General features: G+C 35.9%; 1 protein-coding gene across 1 annotated transcript in view; it reads right to left on the reverse strand.

Moving 5' to 3' along the window:
- The window catches only part of cacna2d1 (calcium channel, voltage-dependent, alpha 2/delta subunit 1), a 309,871-nt gene that overhangs the window by 26,776 nt on the left and 270,890 nt on the right, over positions 1–12,205 (reverse strand). Inside the window, 4 exon segments of the mRNA NM_001097269.1 lie at positions 1,228–1,325; positions 2,274–2,334; positions 8,483–8,503; positions 11,001–11,077. Coding sequence (NP_001090738.1) covers positions 1,228–1,325; positions 2,274–2,334; positions 8,483–8,503; positions 11,001–11,077 — 257 coding nt within the window.

Here is a 12,205-nt window from a genome sequence, read left to right on the forward strand (position 1 = left end):
CTGTTCTTTGATAGTCACCTAACGAGACTATTAACTTCAAGGTACTTTACCACCATTGTACTTCCTGTATCCTACTTCTACTCTGTCAGTACTTTGTTTTTGACCCTTAAACTTGCAGAACACTCTTAATCTTTTGGGTCTCAAACTTTTTTTTACATGACGCGACCGGGGCTTATTTTGACGCCAATGCCGAAATGTGGAAATTCGCTGCGAATCCATGCCTGCTGAAATAATTTGCTCATAACTAGCCAACACGCCACCACAATAGCATACCTTCTATATTTTCTGTAATAAAGGAACCAATTCTTTAATTACTTTAATTACCTTAAAGGCATGCAAATATTTTTAATACAAATGATATAAAAATGTTCAATAGCTTTTCTTACATTGTTGCAGTTTCAGGCTTAATTAAATGGTAAAACATAATGGCATATTTAATAAAGGAGTGCAACAAGTACTGAAAAAGTTACATTCACTGTTTTGTATTAATATTCCATCTTGCCTGTATTGCCAGCACTATGTCAGATACTGGAGGCACAAAGACATGTGCAGGTTAATAAACTGCTTAAAAATGTGCACGGTTGCGGCAAAATTGGGCACGGTCACAGCAAAAAAAGCGCGGCGACAAAAAGAAAAAAAATAGCCACAGGCGACAAAAAAGACGTGGTGACAAAAAAATCGTGCGACAAATGCGTTTAGTGAATTTTTCGCTGTTTCGCGAATTTTATTTACAGAACAGGGACAGATTCGCTCATCTAGTACCAGCTGCTTACCACATGCAAAGCAGCTACAAGGTCACTCAAAAAATACCATAAACCGGTTAGCATATTTATTCCCCATGTGCTAAGCAAAACTGAATAAGAATATAGTAAGCATTCTGTTCCTTTAAGACCTGATTCATATGTGTGTTGACTACAACTGTAAAAAGTAACTTATAATACATCTATAAACAGATGGACCAGCAAAGACATCACTTTACAGATTGTTGAAACTTATCTGCTTGGGCAACTTGAACATTACTATACTAGGGGGTATCATTTTGATAATGTATTAACTTGCAAGCATGGCTACAATATGTTCACAAAGGAATTAGTAATAGCGGTCATTACCTTACATTACTCATTGTTGCTGGCTCCCATGGATGTGACATTTAATCTTGCATAAACTTTCAACATCAACAGTCTTACTAAATACTAAATACATGGTATTTTCATATTTTGTACTTACATGATGGACTATTTGGTGTTTTCCGATCTATGAATGAATTAAAATTTAAGAGGAACTCTGTGTTATTGGTGGAAATTTTTAGATCAGTACAGTATTCCCTATTAGAAATAAAAGAACAGAATAAATGAAATTGACAGGAAGATACATGAAGTAAAAGCATTGTCAGGGCATTGAACAAAGATGGAACATATGCTCTGTTATTAAGCAGTATTAATATTTTTTGGATCTTTTGTTGGACAAGTCAATGCAATCATGTTTCAGAGTAAATCGCATGTTTGTGATTGCAACCATAAAGGAAGCCTTGGGTATTCTAGAGTTTGGGAGCTGCATTCATTAAAATGTATAAATCTTACAGGCAAAAAGTACAATAGTTGTGCTACACACAGTATACTGTAGTTGCTCTCTTTAATCGCACAGCCACTATATTATAATATTCCTGCTGCCATATGCACAATGTTTTTTATCCACATATCAAATGTTATATTTTATTAGAAATGAAGTCTAAAATTCATTGCTTGGCTCTAGTACGCCAGTGGACAAAGTGCATTGAGCAAAGAAGTTTTGTTATTAAAAAATCAACAGAAGAAACATGGGAATCTAAGCAAGTTTATACCAATAATTACTGAAGTGAAGCAAAACTGGCATCTAGCAAGGGCCCTTACACACGGGCATCAGTTCCTTCTTTTGCTTGTGATTGATTCTTTATGCATTCCCCCACAGGGAAGAAATGCAGCCATGCTTCCTGGTTGAGCTGTACTTATCAAGGCGCATGCAAGCACTGAATGCAGATGGAATGCATAAGGGATCAGCTGCAGAGGGACTCAGAAACAAACGCCTGTGTGTAATGCGATATGTTCCCCTGCGGCAAATTTCTCCTGCGTTCCACCATAGGGAAATGCAGGGTGAAACAGTGTTCCGGATGGGACCATATTTAGGTGCATGCAAGTGCTGAACGCAGGTGGAATGCAGGTATCTAGGTGGTTTTTAATAAAATCTGCTGAAGGAGACAAAAATAAAGAATAAAGAATAGTGGGAAACTGATCAACCTTGGTGCTAAGAAAGTGTATCCAGTTTCTTCAAAGTGCTCAAGCTTCAAAGTTTCAGAATCTGAAAATATAAACAGATAATGGTAAAAATTTGTCTATTTAATCCAACAAGACAAGGCTAAAAATAACTTAGCATTATTGAAGGAAAAAGCCATACTCATGTATACTAGAAGCCTTTCCCTATCCAGGGGGCATCTTTATCCGTAAAAAGTCTATAAAAGTGTATTCAGCAGAGATACACCAAAAATTCACAGAATTTGTGAATGGACTTGATATCAATGGGAGCAAAAAACTGCATGTAACCTGTGTCCCTAAGCTACTCAAGGTAGCTAATAATATGGCAATGTCTATGCAAGTTTTATACATGCAGCTATGCTACGCTTTGTAGTTTTGCCAGTTTTTACACCATGAACTGCAGTGTAAAAAGTGCCACTGAAAATTGTATTTCTGTGCAACTTCTTAATACCATTCTTAAATATGCCCCATAGTGTACACTGTATACAAACATATTGATCATTGCTGATATATGTAGGACTACGACCCTTCCTGTACCATCCATTTTGGTATTACAGCTTTCTCCAGCTACCCCGCCCTCAACGTAGAACTGCCCATTTGCTTGAGCACCATAGATGTACATGTGTATCTATTAGTCCCATGTAGTAGAGTTTATCCTCTATTACCACAGTTTTATCTCTATCTTGTTTTAACTGTAGAACAAAGAAAGCTTTTCATTTAATTTATTTGAGATATTAACATTTTATTCTACGTTTAATCAGCCTTTTAAGCAACATGCTCTCTGTCTATAATGCTGACATGTTCCGCATGAATTGCAGAATAAAACTACAGGAAACCTGTTACTATTTTTCTTTTTCTGACCTATAACATACAAAATTTGTTGGCTTTGTAGGAAGTAAAGAGTGATAAAATTCACAAGTTGCAATTGTATTTAAACAGGTACAGGGGAAAAAACATGGTCTGTTTGAAATCTGTCCTAACACTGGAGAAAAAACTTAGCACATTAGTTGACCAAACGTGAATGGGCTTTTCACAAGTGACTAAAACCAATTGCCCTCAGAATGTGTGAGATAATTGTCAAATTTGTATGGTATGGATACTGTATGGTTTTTATATTTTGTTTATTAATACAAATATTAATATAAAGGTTAACAATTCTACTATCACCCCATCTCCCCAGGCCTTGGGGTTATCCTTGATTCTGCCATGTCCTTCACTCCTCATATCCAGTCACTTATCAAATCATGTCACTTTCACCTAAGAAATATTTCCAAAATCGATCATTAATCACCCAAGATGCTGCCAAAATTCTTATTCACTCTCTTATCATATCAGGCCTGGACTACTGTAACTCCCTATTAATTGGCCTTCCCCTCCAAAGACTGTCCCCACTCCAGTCCATAATGAATATTGCTGCCAGGCTCATACACCTCTCCAACCGCTCCTCCTCTGCCATGCCACTCTGCCAATCCCTGCACTGGCTTCCCCTACCATCCAGGATAAAATTCAAACTAATGACTCTCACATTCAAAGCAGTTCATAACTCTGCCCCACCCCCTACATCTCTGAACTCATCTCTAGATACCAACTGACCCACTTGTTATGCTCCTCTACTGACTTGCTCCTCAACTCCTCTCTCATTCCCCCCTCACACGCTCTCATTCAAGACTTTGCAAGGGCTGCCCCCCTTCTCTGGAATTCGCTCCCACAATCTGTCAGACTTTCCCAATCTCTCTGCCTTCAAGAGATCTCTAAAAACACATTTATTTAGAGAAGCTTACCCTAATCTAGTTTAACATAACCTCAGTGTGCCGCTAAAAGCAATACCCTGTGCCACATCTCTCACAACTCTGGTCATGCCCATTCCCACACCTTGTGTCTCAACCCTTTCTCCTTGTAGATTGTAAGCTCTTTTGGGCAGGGCTCTCTTGTATCGCTTATTGGTTGCTTTATATGTTACTCTGTATGTCCAATGTATGAAACCCACTTATTGTACGGAATATGTTGGCACTTTATAAATAAATGTTAATAATAATAATAATAATAATAATAATAATGAGACCTTAACCTTTGACTCTGGGACATGAAACAGTCTTATTAGTTTGCCATCTTGTTGTCTGGTCCAAACAATGAGTCCTCTCTAATTAACATTAACAAAGTTTTGAATAGCTCCTTGTAAATATGCATAATCAATTAGTCTGGAAGGAGACATAGAAACATGTACACCCGTAATGGTGGATTGCTAACTTCCTTTAGCTAACTGGTATATGCTAGCATAACTCAAATGAGCTAATTGGGAGAAACGTCTTAAAACTTTTAGAAGCCCAGCTTTCTTGTATATAACTGTGGCTAGAGCAGGGTAAAGTGGACCCAGGGCCCAGGAAAGAACTGACCATGTGGCAAGATCAGTGGGAACCTTGACATCATGGACAAGGCTCCTAACAAAATCTAAGGAAATTTAAACATAGGCTGTATGAGCCTATCAACAGAGTGTTCATAAAGTGTGGTGTGGGGTAATATTTAGATGGTTGGGCTGTTTTATTTAAAGGAATACTGTCATGGGAAAACATGTTTTTTTTTTCAAAATGCATCAGTTAATAGAGATTCTCCAGCAAAATCTGCATTGAAGAAACAAACAGATTTATTTATATTTAATTTTTAAATTTCACATGGGGCTAGCCATAATCTCTGTTTTTCCAGGGTGCCACAGCCATGTGACTTGTGCCCTGATAAACTTCAGTTACACTTTACTGCTGCACTGCAAGTTGGAGTGATATCACCCTCTCATTTCCCCCCCAGCAGCCGATCAGCAGAACAATGGGAAAGGAAGCCCTGAAGCTATAAACGCAGGGGCTGCATGACAAGGGATCTGAATGACCAGCAAGCCAGATTACACTGGTTTATGTTTAAAGATTGGAAAATTCAGATGCAGCTGTGATTGGGTGAGAAGCAATAAGTTAAGGAGGGGGAAAGCTGGGCCGGGGGGTGGAGAAGGATAGGGATGTGATGTCACAAGAGAAAGCAGTTCACTTCCTATCTTCTGAACAGGTATAAACATCCCACCCACCCTCCCCTCTTTTTTGCATATTTTGTAAAATGCCAGGATATTTTCTTCTTTATGCTCTCATATTATCTATTAATAACAGAATGTGAATGTTTTTCTATATGCACTGTTATATTGTGGTTTCGGTAACACTATACAGTATGAATGTGAGAGTCTGCATGGTATTATTTATGTTAAATGAAAGTCAAATCCTTGATCCAGGGAATTTTCCGATCGTCAGGTGGGGTCAGGAAGGAATTTTTTCCCTCTTGAGGCATAATTGGCACAGGCTTCAGGCTGGGTTTTTTGCCTTCCTTTGGATCAAAACAATGGATATATGATAATGTATTTTAAGTTGTTTCTGTCACAGCAGCAGTAGGACCTTGCCAGAGTACTGCACAGGAAATTTTAGAAGAGGGAGAAAGGAGCTTCTCTCCTTTGACTGCACGGTGGGTTGATTGATACAGACGCTACTACTGCTTGTGCTAGGTGACAGCCTGCTTGGATTTCCTATCATCAAGGCACTGCAGATTCAGGACCGGCAGCAGGGCTACTGAACTTCTCTCATGGTGGGAGATGCAGCTCCTGCTGGTAGCAGAGTTTGGGGCCATCCTCTCTGTAGGTAGAGGCAGCCTAATACTCAGTGGTGGATATAATGACATAGTGCTGATCTCAAGTCTTCAGTAAGGAACAGCAGAGCATAGTAGCGATCTCTTATGGAATTCTGGCTTTGAATATTGCCTTGGGGTGAGGCTGGCAATGTCCTATTTATTTGATAAAATGTAAATAAATGCTGTGGCCTCCTTTTACCCATTTTCGGCTCCTTGTGTTTTATTAATGTATGTAACAATGGGGTTCAGAGGGATGGCTGAAGGTGAAGGGCAATTGAGAAGTCCCCTTGTCATGTAGCTTGGCTACCTACACACCAATATCACAACTAAAAAAAAAAAATACATTTGTTGGTTCAAGAATAAAATGTTAAATGGTAGAGTGAATTGATTGCTATGTAAACAGTGCAATCTAGAAATAAAAAGTATACCATAAAAATCATGACACAATCCCTTTTAGTGTGTTTATTTAAGTTAAAGTGTATCCTTGCAGGGTATATTTAGTATATCTGTTTTATGAGGTTGTGTGTGCTTATTGTGATATTTTTGTGTAAATTGTTGATTTATTTTTTTTATGATTTATGTTTATGTAAATATTTTTGCCAGTCAATATAAAATCACTTTTTACGTTTGTTTTGTAATTTCCTTGCCACACTATAGTGCAGAACCTTCCTTATTTTAATAATCTTACAAATGTATGCTGTTCTTGGGTTTATGTGTCCTCACTCACCAACATTTGCCTTCCTACTGTGTTATTGACTGACTGGACATATTCCCCCAGTACTTCAGCCAAATCTGTCATTTGCACAATTTGCAAATGTACTATGTAGTGATAGCCTGCCACTTATAATGTTTGTGCTAAAACATCAAAACACTTGAAGAAAGGGAAAATAATCAATGTGTTTTAAACCCATTTACATAAATTTTGTTTCTGGATTTTTAAATTTAATAAGGGCTTTAAGTTATTTTCAGTAAAAATAGTTTCAGTAAAAATCCTCCTTCTGGAAATCTGTCGTTCTCAATAACACATCTTTTTTGACAAAATTATTACAATATTAATACTACTCCTTTGAAGTTCAAGTTTAATATTGGACCAGTATCATATAATGACAAAAGCTAATTACTTGAATGAGCCTCTACAAACTAATAAAACATTGAACCATATAATAAATGAAAACATGAATAACATTAAAAATGCAATAATTAACATGTTGCTGTTATTCAGTTGAAAAAAAATGAGAATAAATTATAACAAACACACATAATCCTCCCTTCACACTGAAAAATAAAATGTTAAAAGATCTGGCATTTAACTAAGGTACAGGTATGGGATCCCTTATCCGGAAACCCGTTATCCAGAAAGCTCCGAATTACGGAATGCCCGTCTCCCATAGACTCCATTTTAATCAAATAATTCAGAATTTTAAAACTGATTTCCCTTTTCTCTGTAGTAATAAAACAGTACCTTGTAATTGATCCCAACTAAGATACAAATAATCCTTATTGGATGCAAAACAATCCTATTGGATTTAATTGCAGTTTTATTGATTCTTTGGTAGACTTAAGGTATGGAGATCCAAATTACGGAAAGACCCCTTATCCGGAATACCCTTGGTCCCGAGCATTCTGGATAACGGGTCCTATACCTGTAGTAATTTTGAAAAGTGACAAAAGGGCTAGTGCCACTTCAGGGCTGAAAATTGACATTCTAGCTATGTATAATATACAGTATATGTAAGTCTTGGGTTGGATCAGTTAGAGTTAATCAAAGTTAGGTGTCAGTGTGGTCAAAGCTTCCTTTTTTCTGTAAATAAATATGGCAATGTTCCATGGATAACTGTAATGCATTTATGGTGGACATCTACAAAAAAGAAACTGGGGGCTGCAAATCATGCAGAATTCTGCAGTAGTTACTTCAGTGCAATGCAATTATATATGCACAGCACTGTTGTGGCAGTCTTGTTCTAATATCATTCATTACTGTCAAATGGCATTCCTGTTTTAATATTATTAATTGCTGTACACATTGAATTTCTTATCATTTAAACCAGTTTTGTTTATACTCATGTTTTCTGAATTTCAAAAAGTCCATGGCATAATATGAGCCACTGTGATCTTCAGTTCTTTCAAGAAGTCATGGTATTATTTACAGGATATTACCATTTGTCTAAAATACAGCTAGACTTAAGACTGACATCCCATTGGACCACATCTATTATTCTACTTTTGTGTCTGCCTTTGCAGTGTAACTAATATTCATTTGCTTGGGTGAAAACAACTTAAATATACTTATTTAAGTAGTTAAAATGCCAGTATAAACTGAAAGGTCAAATCATTCAAAAACAAACATAAGAAAAAAATGCAATTATTATTACTACTGTCTACAAATTAATTTTTATTTACATGTCTGGACAGGGAACCTAAAACAAAATGCTAGTGAAAACTTCACAGATATGAGGGGTTCATAGAAGTACACAAGGAATGGAAATCCAGGATATAGTTTGTAGAAAATGAGGGAAAGTAAGGGAGAAGAAAATACTTGCCCTGTATTTTGAACCTTTTGGCTGAAAATCCACCAGATAAAGAAAGCAGGGAAACATGAAAAAACAAGGTAAAGCATAAAAGGGGTCACAGACAATATTTTATTCATTGTGCTTCTTGAATAAAGATATTGTGTCTAGCTCAAAGGTTTGTTCATGTAAAAGCTGTAGAAAAGAGAGACACAACTGGAATATATACAAAAATGTATTTAATATATTCCTCATACTTCAAGTATTTCTAGGGATTACAACATATCACCAAATTTATTTATTTCAGTGGCAACAGAAAATTATCAAATTAACTTTATGTACAGCAAGTTTATTACAACTTTAAATGTTGAATACATTAGTTCAGGCACAATTGGACCTGGATCATGACAACATTCTTTTACACCATTATATTAGTAGGTGATTGATAGTGACAGTATACAGGTATGGTAATGCATATACTAAATATTTTTTTTTAATTCAGTTATAAGACTATTAAACTCATACTGTTTTGTTTTACTTATTTTATAGCTGTTTTTTTAACAATTACCTTTCTTTCCGTTTCTAGTGTGGCTCCCAAGTGGGCAGCTTATCTGTCCATGTATGGAGCACTGCAGTAGGCCTACTTCACCAATATCTGGTAGGAAATGGGCCAGATATTGATCAGACAGGTTTTAAAATCATTTATGCAATCCTTGCTTCAATGTCCTGTATTCCTGTTGTTGTGATGCAATCCTTTGGCTCCAGGCTAAATCATTGGATCAGTCCAATATCTCCCACCTCAATGTGGACATATTATGGAAAGAGCCACTTATTTAGCCACCTCCCCAAACAAACAATTTTTAATGTATGGTCAGCTGTACTGAGCAAACTAGTGGGGAAATGTAATAAAAGAAGCAAAGTTTGCTACTGGTCTATTCATCTATATCAACTAATTGGCAGGGAGCATTTACTGGTCACCTGCTTAAAAGCAAATATCTAATTGGTTGTTATAGGTTACTGCTACTGGGCAAACTTAGTGCCTTTAATTACATAACCCTGTATCATTTTTATCAAAGAAGTCAGCTACAGGATTATTCACTCATAGGCAGCTTCCTCCTTCATGTTTATTTCCCTAGAAGTTTAAAGTGCATTTATTTAGACTGTCTCTAATGTACAACTCTAAATCAAACTCAAATAAGGAAATGAAGTCCAAGCTAATGTATTTATTTCTAACTAAACAGAACAAAACAATTCAAAATGCTCATAGTTATATACTAATATTACCAAGGAAGATGCTTAACTCAAATAAGGAAATGAAGTCCAACCTAATGTATTTATTTTTAACTAAACAGAACAAAACAATTAAAAATGCTCATAGTTATATACTAATATTACCAAGGAAGATGCTTATAAAGAGTGGGGGGGGGTTGTCACTTTTTTATTACAAATATATTTTAGAGCTCTTTAGGCTTCCCTGAGTCATAGGATTCATTGCTACCTGTAACAGTTGCATTAATTTGCTCAGAATGCTTTTGGTCTTGCTGCTGCCGCAACCGCAAACCTCAGGATCCCACCTCATGTCCGGCACTACCACCCAGATAATACACTCTCAACACTACTAGAGCAGAATTCAAGTAAATAATGGGAAGTAGGCTTGGTCTGAAGCTGCCGTTTAAAAATTTAAGGCTTTTGCTCCAAAAGCCTTATAGCTGGCTACTCTTTAGTATGGGCTATACAAGATAAAGTAATAGTGAAATCATACCAAATACACACAATTAATGTTGCCATTCTTTTTTGTTATGAGTTTGTAATAACTAACAGACCCTTGAAATACCTTGAAGCAATGAGGGAATTAGCAATGATTCTATGGCTGCATAACAAGAGAATTAGGCAGACTTATGCTTCAAAACCTTGTTTATATTCTAGAAAAGTAGAATACAAACTATACTCTTGTATGTTCACTTGGATTTAATAAGTGGTTCTCAACCTGTGACTTTACCTTGGAGAAATGGTAAAACTAGGGTGGATAAATTCTTTGCTCCCTAAATATACTGTATGGGGGGAATATAATAAAAGTCATAATGGAAAAAAACATGCAACATAAGAATAAAAATGTACATTTTGCAATATATATTGTTGTTATTGCCTTGCGAATTTTAATTGCTCATTGCAAATGTTTAAGAGACACTTAAAGATGGTGTAATTGTTCGCACAAAAAAAAAGTTACATATACGGTGCACTGGTTCAAGCTAAAAAAAATCGCAATCTCTATCCTACTGTTGCATGAGGGGCAAAGGGTTTGCAAAAGGTATATTACCTTCACACAAAGTCAAAATTGTTCGCAATATGAATAATTATTCACATTGCAAACATTTTTCCCAATTAGTGACCTATATTACATTTCCCCATAAGTATGTTGAGATGGTTGAGAAGCACATATTTAGAATCATTGCTGTAATCTGGATGATCCCACAAATTGATATTAATGTTTTTTTTACCAAATGAAAACAAAAAATTTCATCTACATAAAAAATTAGATATCATTACTTACATTTTGCTTGTGTCATGCTTTCTTCAAATGCAGCTTTTATATAGTAAAATCCATAGGATGGTAGTACTAACCCTAGACTGTAAAACAAAAGGCAAGCCATAAAGTTTTCCATCCAGGTGCAAATTATGGAATTTCTAGACATTGCTTTAATTGGTCATGTTGCTACAATTACTTTATATGGTGATAAATATACTTTATAACTTGTATATTCTAAAGCTGTTCCATTGTAGATGTATAACAACTTTACCATGGCTATGTTGGTTAGCAAATTAAATGCACTATATGTTTAAAAAATGCTTTTTTAGAAGGCAGCATTGCCTTGTAAGACCTGACTCTTGTTCTTTCAACATGAGTTGTTTGACAACAAAGTGACAAAGAGACATTAAAAATAACAGTTGTTAATTTGAAAAAGAGTATGACATATTAAACAGTTTCTAGGATGAAGCTATTTAAAAACTAACACAGAGCAAAAACTTCGGCTGTCGTTTAAAGGAATATTCATGTTTTTTTTTCAAAATGCATCAGTTAATAGAACTTCTGCTGAAGAATCCTGCATTGAAATCCATTTTTCAAAATCACAAACAACTTTTTATAACTAATTTTGAAATTTTACATGGGGCTAGCAATATTCCTCATTTCCCAGGGTGCCACAGCCATGCCACCTGTGCTTCGATAAACTTCAGCCACACTTTACTGCTGACCTGCAAGTTGGAGTGATATCCCCCCCCCCTCTCAGCAGCCGATCAGAAGAACAATGGGAAGGTAGCAAGATAGCAGCTCCCAGTAGATATCAGAATAGCACTCAATAGTAAGAAATCCAAGTCTGGCTTGGGACTCCTCCAGTTACATGGAAATAGGAGAAACAATAGGTTATCTGAAAGCAGTTCTAATATGTAGTGTTGGCTCCTTCTGAAAGCTCAGACTCAGGCACAATGCACTGAGATGGCTGCCTACACACCAAAATTACTTAAATAAAACTAAAAAAATATATTTGTTGGTTCAAGAATTTTAAATGGTAGATTGAATTATTTGCTATGTAAACAGTAAAATTCAGAAATAAAATGTACACTATAAAATCATGATGGAATCCCTTTAATATCTAGGAAGAAAATACTGAGTTGTTTTTTTTTCTTTTTTTCCTAATCAAAAAGCAAATACTTTTTTTCAATCTGGTTTAAAAAAAAAATCTTAAGCAATTACTCAAC

The sequence above is a fragment of the Xenopus tropicalis genome, chromosome 3 (assembly GCF_000004195.4).
Source record: "Xenopus tropicalis strain Nigerian chromosome 3, UCB_Xtro_10.0, whole genome shotgun sequence".
Classification (NCBI taxonomy): domain Eukaryota; kingdom Metazoa; phylum Chordata; class Amphibia; order Anura; family Pipidae; genus Xenopus; species Xenopus tropicalis.